The 16,534-nt window shown below is 30.4% G+C and overlaps 1 protein-coding gene across 3 annotated transcripts in view; it reads left to right on the top strand.

The window, feature by feature from the left end:
* Positions 1–16,534, top strand: part of Mccc1 (Methylcrotonoyl-CoA carboxylase 1) — a 44,106-nt gene that overhangs the window by 16,709 nt on the left and 10,863 nt on the right. For all 3 annotated transcript variants that reach the window (XM_075379786.1, XM_075379785.1, XM_075379787.1), the window contains 5 exons: positions 1,759–1,971; positions 3,144–3,315; positions 4,602–4,723; positions 8,053–8,205; positions 10,286–10,433. In XM_075379786.1, coding sequence (XP_075235901.1) covers positions 1,759–1,971; positions 3,144–3,315; positions 4,602–4,723; positions 8,053–8,205; positions 10,286–10,433 — 808 coding nt within the window. The remainder of the gene's footprint in view (positions 1–1,758; positions 1,972–3,143; positions 3,316–4,601; positions 4,724–8,052; positions 8,206–10,285; positions 10,434–16,534) is intronic.

The raw sequence follows: 16,534 nt of genomic DNA, 5'->3' as shown, positions 1-16,534 counted from the left end.
ATTTTGAAGTCCGACATTGTCATCAAAATGCTGCGATGAAAGCCATCTTCATGTGAGTGAAGAGATGAAAATCACTCAGCGTCAAGTACAAGTTGCAAGGGGCTATTCAAAAATGTCCCATTGGAATTGATTCAGAAGTTCCTGAGTTCTTAGAGCATCGTGAGGATGAGCGTTGTCATGCACAAAACAACACCAGATGACAGCATTCTCCAATTATTGTTCTGAATGGCTCACGTAGGTTTCTTAAACGTTTCACAGTAAACAGCTGAAGTAATTGTCTTATCACCTTTCATAAACTCGACTAGAAGAACTCCCTTAACATCCCAAAAAACCGTAGCCAGACCTTCCTTCCTGACAAAGTATGGCAAGCTTTCTTTGGCTTGCATGGGGAACTGGTATGGCTCCAGGCTATCAACTTTTGTTTCAGTTCAGCATTCACGTAGGCCACTGAAGTTTGATCTCCAGTCAAAGTTCTCTTTAAAAAACTTTCTCCTTCCTTGTCATAGCATGAAAGGAAGTCTAAAGCAGAGCCAGTTTGTTTGGTTTGATGAATCTCTATGAGCATTTTTGGAACCCACAAAGCACAGAACTTCTGGTAGCCTAATTTATCAGTGACAATCTCATACAAAACTGTATGAGAAAAATTGAGGAAATTGTTTGAAAAATTCAGAGATGGTAATTCTTAGATTTTCACACTTTTTCGTCAATTTTACTGACTAGATCATCACTCACAACAGAAGGCCTACCACTCATCTCTTTTTCATTAGTGTTTTTTCTTCCATTTTTAGAAGATCAGACCCATTGCTGCACTACACATCACTCATCATGTTTGGGTCATACACAGTACATAACTGATAATGGATGTCTGCTGCTAAAATGTTTTGGTCCAAAGAAATCTTATGACGGGACATCATGGGATTTTCAATGTAGTGCTCATGTTTTAGGTTATAAGAACAGGCTAAAGTACGCGACTAATACTGACATAGCTGGAAGCGCACTGATTCAGAGTACGCCGACGTGTCAATGACAGCACCACTAACACTTCTACTAGTGCTATGCTACAATGGAGCTTACTTTCTGAACTGCCCTTGTACATTTAAACATTTTGGTGCAATTTTTTATGAGGAGATCAAGATGAGTATATAGGAAAAGGTCTGCAGGTGGAGGTATATTATATTATAGTCTACAATTTTTTAAAAGCTAAAAACATCAGCAAAAACACAAAAATTAAAATATGTAAAACTGATGAAACCCATAGTCATGTATGGGTCAAAAACATGAAGAGTTACAGTAAATTATGAGCATTGCTTGCGCATATGGGAGAGAATAGCTTTTCTCTCCCAGTATATGGGAGAAACTGATATTGTCTTAAGAGTGAAGCAAGAGAGAATTAGATGGGTCAGACATTTCCAAAGAATATCAAAGGGTAGAGCAGTTAAAAAATTATTTGCTGAAAAACCAGATGGAAGAAGGAAAGGAAGACCAAAAGGGAAATGATTTGAGGAGGAAATGGAGATAGGTTGCTGAGATTCAGGATGTTTGGAAGAACAGTATGTGAGAGGCCAGGGTCCTCCATATACTATAGCATCAACTAGTAAGTAAATAACTAATTCCTATCCTAAAAGATTACATATTGTTGAGGAAGTTAATGTTGAACACACTTCCTGCTAATTTAAAAAAAATATATCTACAAAGGGTTTACACGTAGATGAAATGTAAAAATTAGATTTATCTATATATACATATTTATTTTTACAGCCAGGTATATCAGAAGAATTAAGGAAACAACTTGGCGAAGCAGCTGTACGTGCTGCGCAAGCTGTAAATTATGTTGGAGCTGGAACTGTTGAATTTATATTTGATATCAGTTCAAATAAATTTTATTTTATGGAAATGAATACTAGATTGCAAGTTGAACATCCTATTACAGAGATGATCACTAATACTGATCTAGTCGAATGGCAGATATTGGTAAGAAATATATTGTATACATTATTAATATTAAAATGAATGTGTAGGATAAATGAATAAGAAGGTTTAATTCTACTAAAAAAACAGCTGTTTTATTAATAAAAATTAATGTTTTATAAAATATAAAATATTTTATATCTTATATATATTTTATATATTGTCTTTAAAATATTTTATATTTATTCATTGGGCTATGAACTTAATATATAAAGCTACATTTCTTTTATTTTTTTACACTTAGAAGCTATTCAGACTTGTCATCTTCAAATTAGGCTTCTCCATTTTGAATAGACTGCTCCCATTGTGTTAAAGTAATTTTGGAATTTCTCATCAAGATTTACCTTTGACAAGTTAATAGATTGAAAACGTCAACTGTTGACCTTCATTTTTAATTTGGGGAATAAAAAAATAGTATACTGATGCTAGATCAGATGAATAAGAAGAATGTGGAACAAATGTTCTGTTTCATACAAAACTGACTGATTATTAACGATTTGTGCATGGTTGCATTGTTGGCCTGGAGCATCCATTAGTTTGACTTCCAAGCTTCAGGCCTTTTTTTCTGATACTTTCATGAAGATATTTCATTACTTCAAGATGATACTAATAATTCTTTTTCACTGTCTTGCTTTCTGAAAAAGTGAACATTATTAAATATGAACAAAAGTTCATATTGATTGTTCAATCAGTAAAAAAGGAGGTCGTTAAATTCAGGTTATCATAAGGAAAGAGAGACTATCCAAGGAAAGATACCTGTTAAATTTAAACATAGATGTAAGAATCTGACAAATTAAAAAAAAAAAAAAAAAACATTCTATGGAATTTAATGCTTTATGCAGTGAAATATAAATTATAGAAGCCAGGTATGATGTCAGCAAGAATTATTAGATATACCCAGTATATCTTAACTATGAACTAGAGAGAAAAGAGTCTCTTTGATGAATTGTTAACAAAAGAGCTAAGCTAGTAGGTTAAGCCACACTTACTATTTAGTAATGAAAGTGCAAGAGGTAAAACTTATGGGTGAATGACAAAATATAAAGCAAATAATTTAATGTTTAGGATGTAATAAAAAAAAAATAAAAAAAAATAAATAGATTACTGTAAAAACAAAATGGAATGAGGGAATGCCTCAGAAATGGTTAATGACATAACAGATTAACTGATTACAGGTTGCTAGTGGATGTTGTTTGCCATTAACCCAAGATGATTTAAAAGTTAATGGACATTCAGTTGAAGCAAGAATCTACGCTGAAGATCCATTTAATGGGTTTTTACCAGATGCTGGAAATTTATTACACCTTAAAGTTCCTGAAACATCATCAGATGTCCGTACTGAAACTGGTTTGTATGTTTTATGTTATTTATCTTCAGTGACACCTTTCTTTTTGGGTAAAATTTGATGTAATTATATTTCCTTTTTACTTGTTTCTATTTACATTATGATTTTTTATTTTGATTAATTTGCAGCATTAGCTCAAATTTTGTGCATAGAAATATAGTCTGACTGGGATTCAAACACAGGACTTTCCAAATTTAAAGCTAAGGTGATAACACTCTTTCATGGGGGTTGGTGCTGGTTTTCATGTCAATCATGAATTTAAGTTACCTAAGAAATTGTATGAGGTTTTTAAGATATATTCTAAAGCCTTCTAGGTATTATTAAACCAAGTTTAACAGCATAATTGAGTTTTTTAAACATCTTACTAGCTACAGGTGAACAATTCTACTTCTTCATCTTACTACAGATGAAAAATATTACTGGGTCATAAAGAAACAGAACATTTATGTTATATTGTAGAAATTGTAAAAATTATCGTATAACTAAATATCTTTTTAATTGTGAAAAATTATTAATCACATCAACAGTAAAAATTGAATAATAATCTGAACTTGTTGGCATGTTACTCTGATCAGATAGGAAAAATCAAATCTAACCAGAAGTTAATTTAATTTAATGTCTTTTATTTAAAGTTTCAGTTTTCAAAATTATTCATCCCTTTGGTTTCTTTATTAGTAAGAAAATGTTTAAAATATATAATTTGTTTACTATCACTTTAAATTAATTTGAATTCACCTACAGTAGGAAATATATTTGTAGAGGTTAAATAATTTTCATTAATACAAACCATTATTCATTCTCTAATAGTATTACAGCACTACAAACAATGGATCTGTAATAATTAAATCAGATGATCACCACTTAAGAAGATATTTTTATATCTACTCTCAGTTTATGTAATCGGTATTCAATTCTGCAACTCAATCTCCTGCAGGATTACAAATTATCATGAATTTTTACCCAGTTGATCAATTTTCTGTAATAAAAACTGCTTTTCCTACAGAAATTAAAAATTTACTTGAGGACGGGTATAGATTAAATAAAGGAAACCCAGAAATGATGGGGCAATTAGAGGTATCCTACTGGTCTATAATACATTCAGCCAGACTTCCATGGAGGTTAACATTTTATATATATGTTTTAATTTAATTTACTTTATAATAAATTTAAAAAAATAAAATAAACTTGTTTATTATTTGTTACTTTTAATAATTATCTCTGAAATTTTTTTTTTCTATTTTAATGTCTTATATAACATTTATCTATTATATTTTTTTTCTTTTTGTAGGTGTTAGGCAAGGAGATAAAGTTTCAGTACATTATGATCCAATGATTGCAAAACTGGTTGTGTGGGATGAAAATAGAAATAGAGCATTTGAAAAACTATATAGAATGTTATTAGAGTTTCATGTATGTATGTCATACTTTTAATTTTTTATTATTAAAAAAAAAAATTCAACTGCACAACATTAAAGGTTTTTTCACATGTATTTTTTTTATTCTTAACCTGAATTTTTGTGAGGAAATAATAACAGGTTTAGATTTCATTACTGCTGAATTATAATCACTTTTACACCATCATATAATCTTGAAATAAAATAAAAATTTTAATTATACATAAATAAATAAAAATTAAATGATAAAATGAATATCACAGACATACTACTATTAGGTACCATAGGTATAAACAACATGAGTTACCACTATCAATTTACTTAAGATGCATTTACAGATTAGGTATATGAAATTAACAGTGATATTACAACAAAATAAATATTCAAGCCTATAAACTGTACTAGTTCAAGTTGTTTATTTTTCTAGAGAACATCATTTTTAAATAATGGCTATATTTATTTGAAAAAACAACATCAATTATATATATATATATATACATATTAATTTATTTAAATTAAACTTTTTACAGTCCATACTTCCTCTGTATGTAAATTTTAGCTAATCATATAATATAATATTTTTTCAGCCACTCCACAAAGTACAGAATTAAAGAACATTCTTATATTTACTTTTTTTGCTCATTATAGTGCTTCAGGCATAAATCCATCTTCAGTAAAGTTTTCTTTAAATTTTTTCCTCTTTTTTACATTTGCACATTAAAATAAAATATAATACATAAAATCTATAGATAAAATATTTGCTCAGTCAATAATTTTTTTTTTTTAATTTAAAATGTTATTAAAATTTAAAATTTTTCTTTTAGATGTTGTCTGTATGTATGTTAATACAGTACTGTACTGATTATTTGATTTATTAATATTCTTATCAATGTACTACCGACTTAAATAATATTTATAAGAATTTTGTTGTGGAAACAAGCTAATAGTTATTGACCTAGAAAATAGTGAAAACATTAAAAATATTTGTATTTGTTTCCAAACCATAAAACACCTAAAAAATGTGAAACGTGTGTTTGAATTGGGATTATTAAACTTTAGAAACCAGTACAAGAGTTTCTTAGTAAAATCAATCAAAAATCTTCAACAGAGAAGCCCACTGAACTTCAAAGTTGCTTGAAGCCCACAGCCAGATCTTGGAAAGAAACAAATGAAAAATCTTCTTGAAGTTCTCGATGAAAAAATTTAATCTTAGAAGATGCAGCTGAAAAAAATATAACTCAATGGCTACCTCTGTAATGAAGCAAAGAATGGTCTCAAAGCAAAATTTTGATATTTTTTTAGATCCTCTTCATGATGCAGACAAAGAAGAAATAAGACTAGATGATTTTTATGTCTCGATGTTTTGTGAGAACAACCAAATATTCGGAGTTGTGGGAAGTTGTGAAGCTAGCACTCATTTTTTTACATGATAATGCTAGTGTGAACGAATCTGTATGTTTTTTGTGGACAAATCTCTACTTTCTGAAAACCAAAAAGAACAAAGAATTGTAAACCAAAGGATTATCATGTTCTGAGCTTTTATGGAGGTTCCAAGAGAGTTAAAATAAATCAGAAAATCTTGACCGATGTTAGAGAGGCAAGAAAGTAATATAACATTTCTTTGGAAAAAGTTAAAGAAAGTAAGACCAAAGAGGTCCAAAAGGAATTAAGAGGTTATGTTCCTAATAAATCAAAAATGAGTTTTCACCTGGAAAAGTTATAAGAAGAAAGAAAGTGTCTAGAATTAAACAGAAAATTGAAGAAGGAAACTCAACTTAAAAATTCAAAAGTTAGAGGTTTCTTTGAAGTGAACTCTGGATGTATTGCAGTGTCAAAAGAAATATTTCTGGTTTTTGCCTTATCCTAAGCTCAAATAATTTGTGTTTTCTTCCTAAGTGTTGTTATAAAAAACAGAGATTATTTTGTTTCCTTATTTTTTAGTCAGTGTCAGGCTGTTAGTTTATATTATTGTTTCTACGCAAAGTCAACTAAAGTTAACTTGGTTTCTCCTTAAGTTCCTATTTAAAGTTTATTTGTTTACCTTTTTACATATCTATTTATTCTAAAGTACATGTACTGAGTGATTTGTACATTGAACTAGTCAATGTATTAGATTCTTTAGTACATTTGTAAAGTTTTAGTTGCTATGTGAAGTTTGTGTTTTGAATATTCAGTTTGTGCTTTAGTTTCTATGTGAAGTTCACCTGAATTTATTTATTTTATTACATGCAAGTACCTTTCATTTAAAGTCAATTTATATTATTTTTTAGTTCCTGAGTGCAATTATTTCATTTGAATGAAGTATAATTTAGTTCCTCACATATTAAGTGCAATCAAGAAGCTATAAAATATAAGAAGCAATCAAGAAGTGCAATCAGAAGTTATATCAGTCTTTATTTTGTAGTGTGCACATATTTCTTTTATATATATATATTTTTTTTTTTTATTTAACTTTGATTTCTTAGTTTTGTACCTAATTTTGCATTAATAAAACGGTGGCATATGGATGGCTATGGGGATGATGGGAGCTGTATTAAATAATGAAAATTTGTTTATTTCCTTTCTGTAATGCAATAAAATGTACTCAAGAAAGAGTTACAATTTGTTTCATATGTCGAAGGTCAGGGAAAATTCTGTGGGAACTCTGAACAAGTATTAACTTTTTATACAAATTTATGCACACTTTTAAAGTAATTAAAAAGAAATGAACTACAATAAATTGTAACTGTATCAAAATAAAAAAATCTTTACAAACTGTTTAGAACTAGCTGCACATTTTGCATATTGTACAATTGTCATCAGTAGTTATAAAATTTGAAGAAAATGTAACAATAAAAACTTCTAAAGTATTAAAAAATAATTTTGTTCATTATAATAAAAATTATAACATAATAAAACTAAAAATAAAATTGATAGGTATGTAAGTAGGTTTGTTCAAGCTGCATGCTAAAGGTTAACAATATATTTACAAACTAATTAATGAAACATACATACTGGTCTACTGATCAGTCATAGTGACCAGTCCTAACCCATCCTAACCTAAGTTTTAGGTTTGGACCAATAACTGCAAATTTGTATTATATTTTAGTTTTCAGTTTTTGTTTTATTTATTTAACATTATTTTATTTGTACTAATTCTTTTATAACATAGTTGTAGTAAATTGTTCATAATTATTGATAAACAATCAAAATATATTTCTAGTTCTAAATAATTAGTGTTCAACAGTTTTACTTTTTTTGTAATTACAAAAAATTGTTAAAATAGAAAATTATTTTTCTTTAACATATTTTAATGCATACTTAACTGTTACAAATAATTTAGTTTGTCTTTAATATAATTTTCAGGTTGCCGGTGTTAATACTAATATTGGATTTTTACTTCATTTAATTAAACATCCAGAAATGAAATCTGGTAATGTCCATACAGGATTTATTACTCAACATCAAAATGTACTTCTTAATAAATCATTGGAAATGTTACCAGAAACATTAGCTCAGGTTTAATTTATTTATCATTTTTCATAGATTTAATATTATCCCTCAAATTTTATATTGTACTCTTACAATTACCAAAGTGATCATTGTTGAGAAGATTTTATGTTAGAAAGGTTTTGGATTTATACAAGGAGAGGTTTTTACAGAAGAATCATTCAGTTTCAAAGGAACTTGAATTACGCAACTATGATGAAATATATTGTTAAAATAAAATAATTAGAACATTGATTCTGCCAAAAATACATCTCCATTAATTTATCATAAGACAACTACTACAGTCATTGTCCGTGAAATACATAAAACATACCAACAATTTTTATCCTACATTTTAAACATCTTTTGATGAGTAGGAAAAGATTTACCAAATACGAATTTTACCATTGTCATTCTATACTATCTTACAAATGCTACTTCCTGAGAAATTCTAGATTTTATTGGAACAGTCAGATTATAAGTAGCAGTTTTATTAGTCTTACTCAGCGGTCTAAAAATAAAAAAATATAAATTTTGGTTTATTTTGGAGCTTTTCCATTAATAAACTGTATTGATAACTGAAAGCAAATGCCTTTTATTTGGAGCTCTTCAAATCATTGACATTTTACAAAATTCAATGATGAATGAAATGTAAAATTTAATTTTTTGTGTTGAAGTAATACATTTTTTTTTGTAGAAGCAATTTAATGTTTTTAACTACATTAAACAAACATAACTACATTTGCATAACTACATTATAACAAATGCATAACTACATTTGTTTTAATGTCTTTTGCTAAAGTTAACTTTTTAACTTTGTTTTACCATTCTTACAGTTTCTATTAGTTTTGATTTATATGATGATTAGTTTGCTTCATGTATATTACATTTTCAGCTGTTGTAACTTACTGTATTATATATCCAAGTATGAATTTTACAATATTGTATATTAACTTATTAGATAAAAGATCATCATAATTGTGTCATATAAATTCACCGAGATTAGAATTAATTTTTACTTTCCCATCTAAAAAGCACTATAGCTCTAGAAGGGAAAGTATTGTAATTTGTCCAATTTGGGCATATGCCCAAATTGATGCCATTTGATTTTCAACTTAAAGATTAAGGGGGTGAGGCTGTAGAGCAAGGTCATCCTAGTATCTTGATATTTCAACTAATTAAAGTTATATTTTTCTTAGGCACATTTTTTAATAATTAAAAATAACAATATTTGCCAAAAAATGTATTGAAAAATTCCACCCCACCACAGAAAATACTGTTGTAGTCTGTTGTAGCGGTAGAATTAAGTAAATGAATAATATTTAAGGTGTAAAAACATAACTTGGTCTGGATGGGTCTCATACTCGATTGCCTGGTTGACTTAGTACCTGGTGCATTAAACCTCTTGGCTACTCCATTCTGCCGACTGTACAAGCGAAATTTGTTCTATGTAAGTTGTGAAATTTCATTAGTTTAGTTAGAATGGGAGCAAAAATAAATTTACAACAATAGAGTAAGAATAGAAGTGTTGTGAGGCACCGCCTCATTCTGGCAATCGCATAGCTGATCACTTTTATTTGTTACATGTAGTTTTAAAAAGAAAAGATTCATTTAAAATTTTTTTTTTGCTGTTCATAAGTTATAATTTTTTTGTTAAAATCCAGGCAACAATTAATTGTATGGGTGACTGTATTTAAAACAGAAATTATCCTGTTCAACCAAAGAATCTGAAATGTAGCATGTTACTAATATCTTTTTATTTATATATCAAAATAAAATTTGTAATCTTAAAACATATTTTTTGTGTTTATGTAATTTCTAAAGACAAATGTTCTTTTTAAAATGTGAGGGTAGCATCTGTCTGGATATTATGTTGTAGTGAGAAGTTATAATATTTTCCAAATTTCCATTATACTTCTTTTCAAGATCAGTTTTAAAGTCATGAATCTATAGTAATTTTATATTCAACCTCCTTTTTTCTCATTGAATTTTGATGATGTTTGATTGTAAATTTATATATTATATCCTTTTAGATAAAATAAGGAATTACAATATTTAATCTCGTAATAATTAGGTTGCTCTGTTAATTAATTTCATTTTTTTGTTACAGGCTGTTATGGCAGTTATTTTTCTTGAAAAATTACATTTGCGTGAATCATCAAAGGGATCAAATAATCCATTTGTTCATTTAAATGGATTTAGAGTAAACCATAAGTTGAAACGAAATATATCCCTAACAGATAGTCGTAGTAATAAAAGTACGTAAATCGGTTACTGATTACTTGTCATTATATACTTTATTTTACTTAAAACTACATATTATGCACTAGTTGTTATTTCTCCATCAGTGATTTTCTAGAAGGGAAAAATTCTTATTTTTTGAACATTTTGTTTAAAATTCATCCATGAGTAGTAAACCACACTATACTGATTTTGCACCACATGCAGATGCAGCCTGTTTAAAAAATGTTTTACTAAAATGTAACCTCAACGAGTAAATTTGAATTTTAGAATGTTATTTGAAATTTCCCTAAGCATTGTTTTAAAAAGTGTGAAAACGGAAAAACCATTATTTGAAATGTGTTCATTTAAGCAGAGCCTTAAATAAAGTTTCAAAAATAATCGGCAGCCAGACCGTTAATGGATTTCCTAGCTACAATCATGGAGACTAACCAAAATGACCAAATACCAGAAAATGGACCTTCTCAGGAATGATCAACTGAAAGCCTTGGGCCCTTTGCTGATTATGCCATTTAAACATAGAAGGAATTAGCCAGGCTAAAAGTGACTACTTATCCAAAGTTCTTATATAATAAACATTGACATGGTTCTAATCCAAGAAACACACATTCCTACCAAAGATGACTTGCATAAAAGGGGAAGGATTCATGGTTATGAGCTTATAGGTACTACATATCACAATGCTTATGTTGTTGTTACTTACATTAGAAACAATGTTGATCATCCACATCTAATTTCAAATGAATTTCATAATGTCTTGATAGAAGGAGATCATCATAAATAATATTTACAAGCCACTCAATGTACAGTGGCTACTAGATGTTCTGCCCACCAATCTATATGTGCTGGAGAGTTTAAAAGTCACCATGTGCAATGAAATATGCTCACAACAATGAATGGTGTTACACTAACTGGGTAGAGAACAAGAAAATTTACCTTTTCTTTAATGCCAAAGATATGGGAATCTTCAGATTGGCTACCTGGCAGAGAGACTACAACCTGGACGTCTGCTTTGTATCTTGCGATGGTGAAGGCCATCCAATACCTACATCTAGAAAAGTCATGCCTAATTTTACTAAGTTTGGAGGAAGCAATAATATATAAATTCTTAAGAGTAACTTTATTTCCAGTCGGAGGAGGGAAAAGCTTTCCCAGCCACCATTCACCTGCACAAGCGGCAGTGTTGGGTTTACACCGACTAAAAACCCTCCCCCACGGCAACACACAAAGACTGAACAAACGAAAAAGCATAACTCAGTCTTCGGTGGGACGTGCAGGATTGCCGCCTTAAAATAACTTTGTGTAAACCATCTGCATCCTTAATGCTTCATAGTAACATGTTAAACAACAGGTTCTTCAACGTCTATTTGGGAGAAAATAATCATTTTTAAGGAGAAATATCAAGTAATGGTTTACCAAATGGCTTGGTCCTACTCCCCTGCTGTTTAACGTATATATTTCCAATCTCCCCAATACCAGGTCAACAAAATTCTGCTTGTCAGATGACATTGTTCTTGCTTGCAGAGCCAGAGATCTCAGCCAGACAGGGACAAGACAATTTTCACAGAGGATTTAGCCAATCTAAGCTCTAAAAAAAAAACTTTTACTTTAAAAGAAGTGGTAACTTAAATCCAGTGTCAATAAAACTGAAGTTTGTGCATTTTACCTCAATAACAAATAAGCTAACATGGAGCTCCAAGTGCAATTTTACAGCAATACTCTTCATCATAACAACTATCCCAAACATCTTTGTGTACCCTGATTGTACTCTTTCATTTAGGAAACACCTACAGAATACCAATCTTCATATCTATTTGGTTCATTATTCCACTCTCAAATTTTTTGTTAAGTATTTATTTTATTGCTTCTTTTTTAAAGTGAAACGTAATTAAGGAAAGATCACAGTCCTTATTTTTCCCTTATTTCTATTACTTTCTTTTCATTTTCAAATAATTTTCCTTAAAAATGTTAAATGTACTGTTCCATTTTACATATCGGTTAAAATTTACAATTAGTATATGTAAATAATTTTAGTTTTCTTCAACCTGCCTTCTAAGTTTGAGTTAAAAATTTGCCTCCCTTTTTACGATTATCTTTATGGTTTTCACCTAGTCCCCCAATTTTATTATGTTTTGTATTTCCTGTAAAACTATCCTACAGAGCTTAAAATGAAAGATAAAGAATCTCTTTGAAGCTATGTATCTCAGCAAATGAGAAGTTACAAAAATTGTCAAATTTCAATTTAAAACTTGTTTTTCGTTACTAAATGTACAATATCATAATTGAAACCATCAGACTACTTTCCACTAGTTAATAAAGAGAAAAAGTACTTAATTTTTGCTATATTTTTGACTTGAGACAACTTTTGGGACCATATTTGAGGGTAGTTCAATAATTAAGAGAGAAATTATATTTATTCAATGAATATTGAATATTTTATTCAAACAATTAAACTATTACGTCTTTTCAGCATAATCCCCAGTTAAATTTAGGTACTATTCCCATCTTACTGTGAGCTTTTTATCCCAATTGTAAATAATTGTTCACCTTATAGTGTGAGCCCTTCGTGTACCAAGTTCTTGTTTACCTTCTCATTGTTGCCGTACTTTGTACCACATAAATATCTTTTGAGGACCAACAAAAAAAAAATCTGATTGTGCGAGATCAGGACTGTAAGGTGGAACCAGTCTTTTGAATGTAGTTTCCCATGCTTTTTGAGTGGTATGGAAGTGACCATTATCATGCCGAAGAAATGCATGCATGCCTGTTTGGTTCCTATAAATATTAGAAATCGTTCTTCTATCTCTGTATTTGAACCCTAATTTCTTTAAAATGCTGAACATTTTATTCCAGTCTATGTTGTCGAATGCCTTTTCTAGATCTATAAATGCCAAGTATGTTGGTTTATTTTTCTTTAATCTTCGTTCCACTATTAATCTGAGGCCTAAAATTGCTTCCCTTGTCCCTATACTTTTCCTGAAACCAAATTGGTCTTCTCGTAACACTTCTTCCACTCTCCTCTCAATTCTTCTGCATAGAATTCTAGTTAAGATTTTTGTTGCATGACTAATTAAACTAATTGTTCTGTATTCTTCACATTTATCTGCCCCTGCTTTCTTTGGTATCATGACTATAACATGTTTTTAGAAGTCTGACGGTACTTCCCCGTTTTCATAAATATTACACACCAGTTTGTATAATCTATCAATCGCTTCCTCACCTGCACTGCACAGTAATTCTATAGGTATTCCGTCTATTCCAGGAGCCTTTCTGCCATTTAAATCTTTTAATGCTCTCTTAAATTCAGATCTCAGTACTGTTTCTCCCATTTCATCCTCCTCAACTTCCTCTTCTTCTATTTATACACTAGCATTCTTATATTTTCTACGTTCATCCATCAGCTGCAATATATCTTCTGAAACCCAAGGTTTTCTACCAGTTCTCTTTATTCCGCCTAAGTTTGCTTCTGCTGATTTAAGAATTTCCTTTTTAACATTCTCCCATTCTTCTTATACATTTTCTACCTTATCTTTTTTACTCAGACCTCTTGCGATGTCCTCCTCAAAAATCTTCTTTACCTCCTCTTCCTCAAGCTTCTCTAAATTCCACCCATTCATCTGACACCTTTTCTTCAGGTTTTTAAACCCCAATCTACATTTCATTATCACCAAATTATGGTCGCTATATTTGTCTGCTCCAGGGTAAGTTTTGCAGTCAACGAGTTGATTTCTAAATCTTTGCTTAACCATGATATAATCTATCTGATACCTTGCAGTATCGCCTGGCTTTTTCCAAGTGTATATTCTTCTATTATGATTTTTAAATTGGGTGTAGGCAATTACTAAATTATACTTCGTGCAAAACTCTATAAGTCGGTCCCCTCTTCCATTCCTTTTGCCCAGCCCGTTTTCACCCACTATATTTCCTTCCTTGCCTTTTCCAATGCTTGCATTCCAATCTCCAACTATTATTAAATTTTCATCTCCTTTTACTTGTTTAATTGCTTCATCAATCTCTTCGTATACACACTCTACCTCATCATCATCATGGGCGCTTGTAGGCATATAGACGTTAACAATCGTTGTCGGTTTAGGTTTTGATTTTATCCTTATTACAAATTAACAAAGCCTGAAAACAAGAGAACATAAAAAACCTTATTTACAATTAGATACTTATAAACGTAACATCAAATAAGAAAATAATGTAACTGGAAAACTGTTGCAGTGCTGACAAATTCTGTAATATGGAAAATTAGCAATGAACAGATGTCATTAACTTAGAAAAATAAATTACAATAATTCCAGTATAAAAAAGGGTTAATTACAATATAATCACAATAAAATAAGTAATAATATAAATGGAGTTCACTTAGTAGTACGCTTTCTTGAAAATATGAAATTCCAAAGTCCAAAAACATAAATTCACATCAGGAGTAATTTGCTTTAGGGTAATTTAAGAGCAGTATTATGAATACAGTTCATGAGTAGAAAGGGATTAATCCAGGCGATTAACAAGTTACAAGATTAAATGATAGAGTTAATTACAATAACAACAAATTGTAAATTAAGCACGTAAAATATGTTGCACCTGAACAATGACATAACCTTATATAAGCCATCTGCCGTGACTGCACTTAAATGAATAAATGGTTTTTTAAACCAAACTTGTAATTGAAATGCATAAGGTACGATGAACTGAATGTTCCACAAATTTTAATGATAAAATAACTGTTTAACGTAATAAATAATGAAAATTGAACTTGAACTGTAGCACACAAATATTAGCAAGAGACGAACTCGTGAATGAAGGTAAATGAATACATACAGTAATCCTGGGCGTAGTCCGCAGTGGTTTATCAGGAATACAGGGGTGAGACGTGGTTTAGAAGCTGAACAAGACGTGGCGTCTCAGATTTGTAGTAATGAGTTTGGAGAGAATACTGCATTGATGAAAATGTAATCAGCAGCTGGAAAAGATTCGGCGTCGATAGAATTGGCTGGTTTGTAGGAAATGAAGCACTTTCATCAGAGACATGATATACTGAACTTGAAAATTAACTTGTCGAAGAAACGAGGCTAGATGAAACGTAGGAAACTGCGAAATTCACAATAGGCTGACGAGAAGAGCAAGAGAGAATGCCCATGACGTTTATGCGTATGAATATGATGAAAGTATTATCACAAAGTTTGAGAGAGAAAGTCAAGTCGACTATACAGGATGAATGTTTGAACTACTCTGCCGAAAAGATGGCGTGAAAGAAAAGAGGGTGAAACCAAACCTAGGCAGCGGACAGGAGAGAGTGTGTGTAAAAAACAAGAGATGTGTGCATGTATTAGTATGGGAATGAAACAAAAAGGGAGTGTATGAGAGCAGCAATAAATTTGCGAGAAATGAATACACGCGGTCACTAAAGATGACAGAAGCAGACAGTCTGGCCGGCGCCAGAAGTGTCGAACACGAAAACAAATAATCAGATACAAATATGACAAGCCCAAATATGAAACATAGTAATAAATTTACCAAGCCTGTAACAAACAAGACCCAACCCTAGCTTTGAATTCATAGGAAATAACGCAATGGCGTAAACACTCACTTTTGATCATATATCACTCTTCTAAATAATCATAATAAATTAGGCTTTTATAGTCCCAGAATCCCAGAAGACTATTAGCATCACTTTACCTGCCATCATGTAGATTGTGAATTTTTTCCTGTCAGGTGTATATGGATAATTCATTCAATACTCTAATGTTTGGAGTCTGGCAAAAATTATTATAACCCAAGTTTCATTAGAGTTTATTAAATGATCTAAAAAAAGCATTATCTTCTGCTGAAATTTACAAAGTTTTATACAAATGTGAATTATGGTGTCTTTGTGTTTATGATTCAACTAATTTGAACATGATTCATTGCAATTCAGCTTATTTTGGATAATGGAATGGACAGCCATGATAGTTGCATTAGACATTTTTACATATTTGCCTGATGAATGAGATCATTAATATGGTTTTGCAGTGTGTCAGTCGGCCTTCCACTGTGATGGAAATCATTGACATTTGTTTGCCCAATTTAACTTGTTTGTTCCAGGTATAAAAATTTGCATGGTTTACGTACTTCT

This window comes from Lycorma delicatula, chromosome 12 (assembly GCF_047948215.1).
Source record: "Lycorma delicatula isolate Av1 chromosome 12, ASM4794821v1, whole genome shotgun sequence".
NCBI classification, from domain to species: Eukaryota; Metazoa; Arthropoda; class Insecta; order Hemiptera; family Fulgoridae; genus Lycorma; species Lycorma delicatula.
This window is presented reverse-complemented; position numbering and strand designations above follow the sequence as displayed.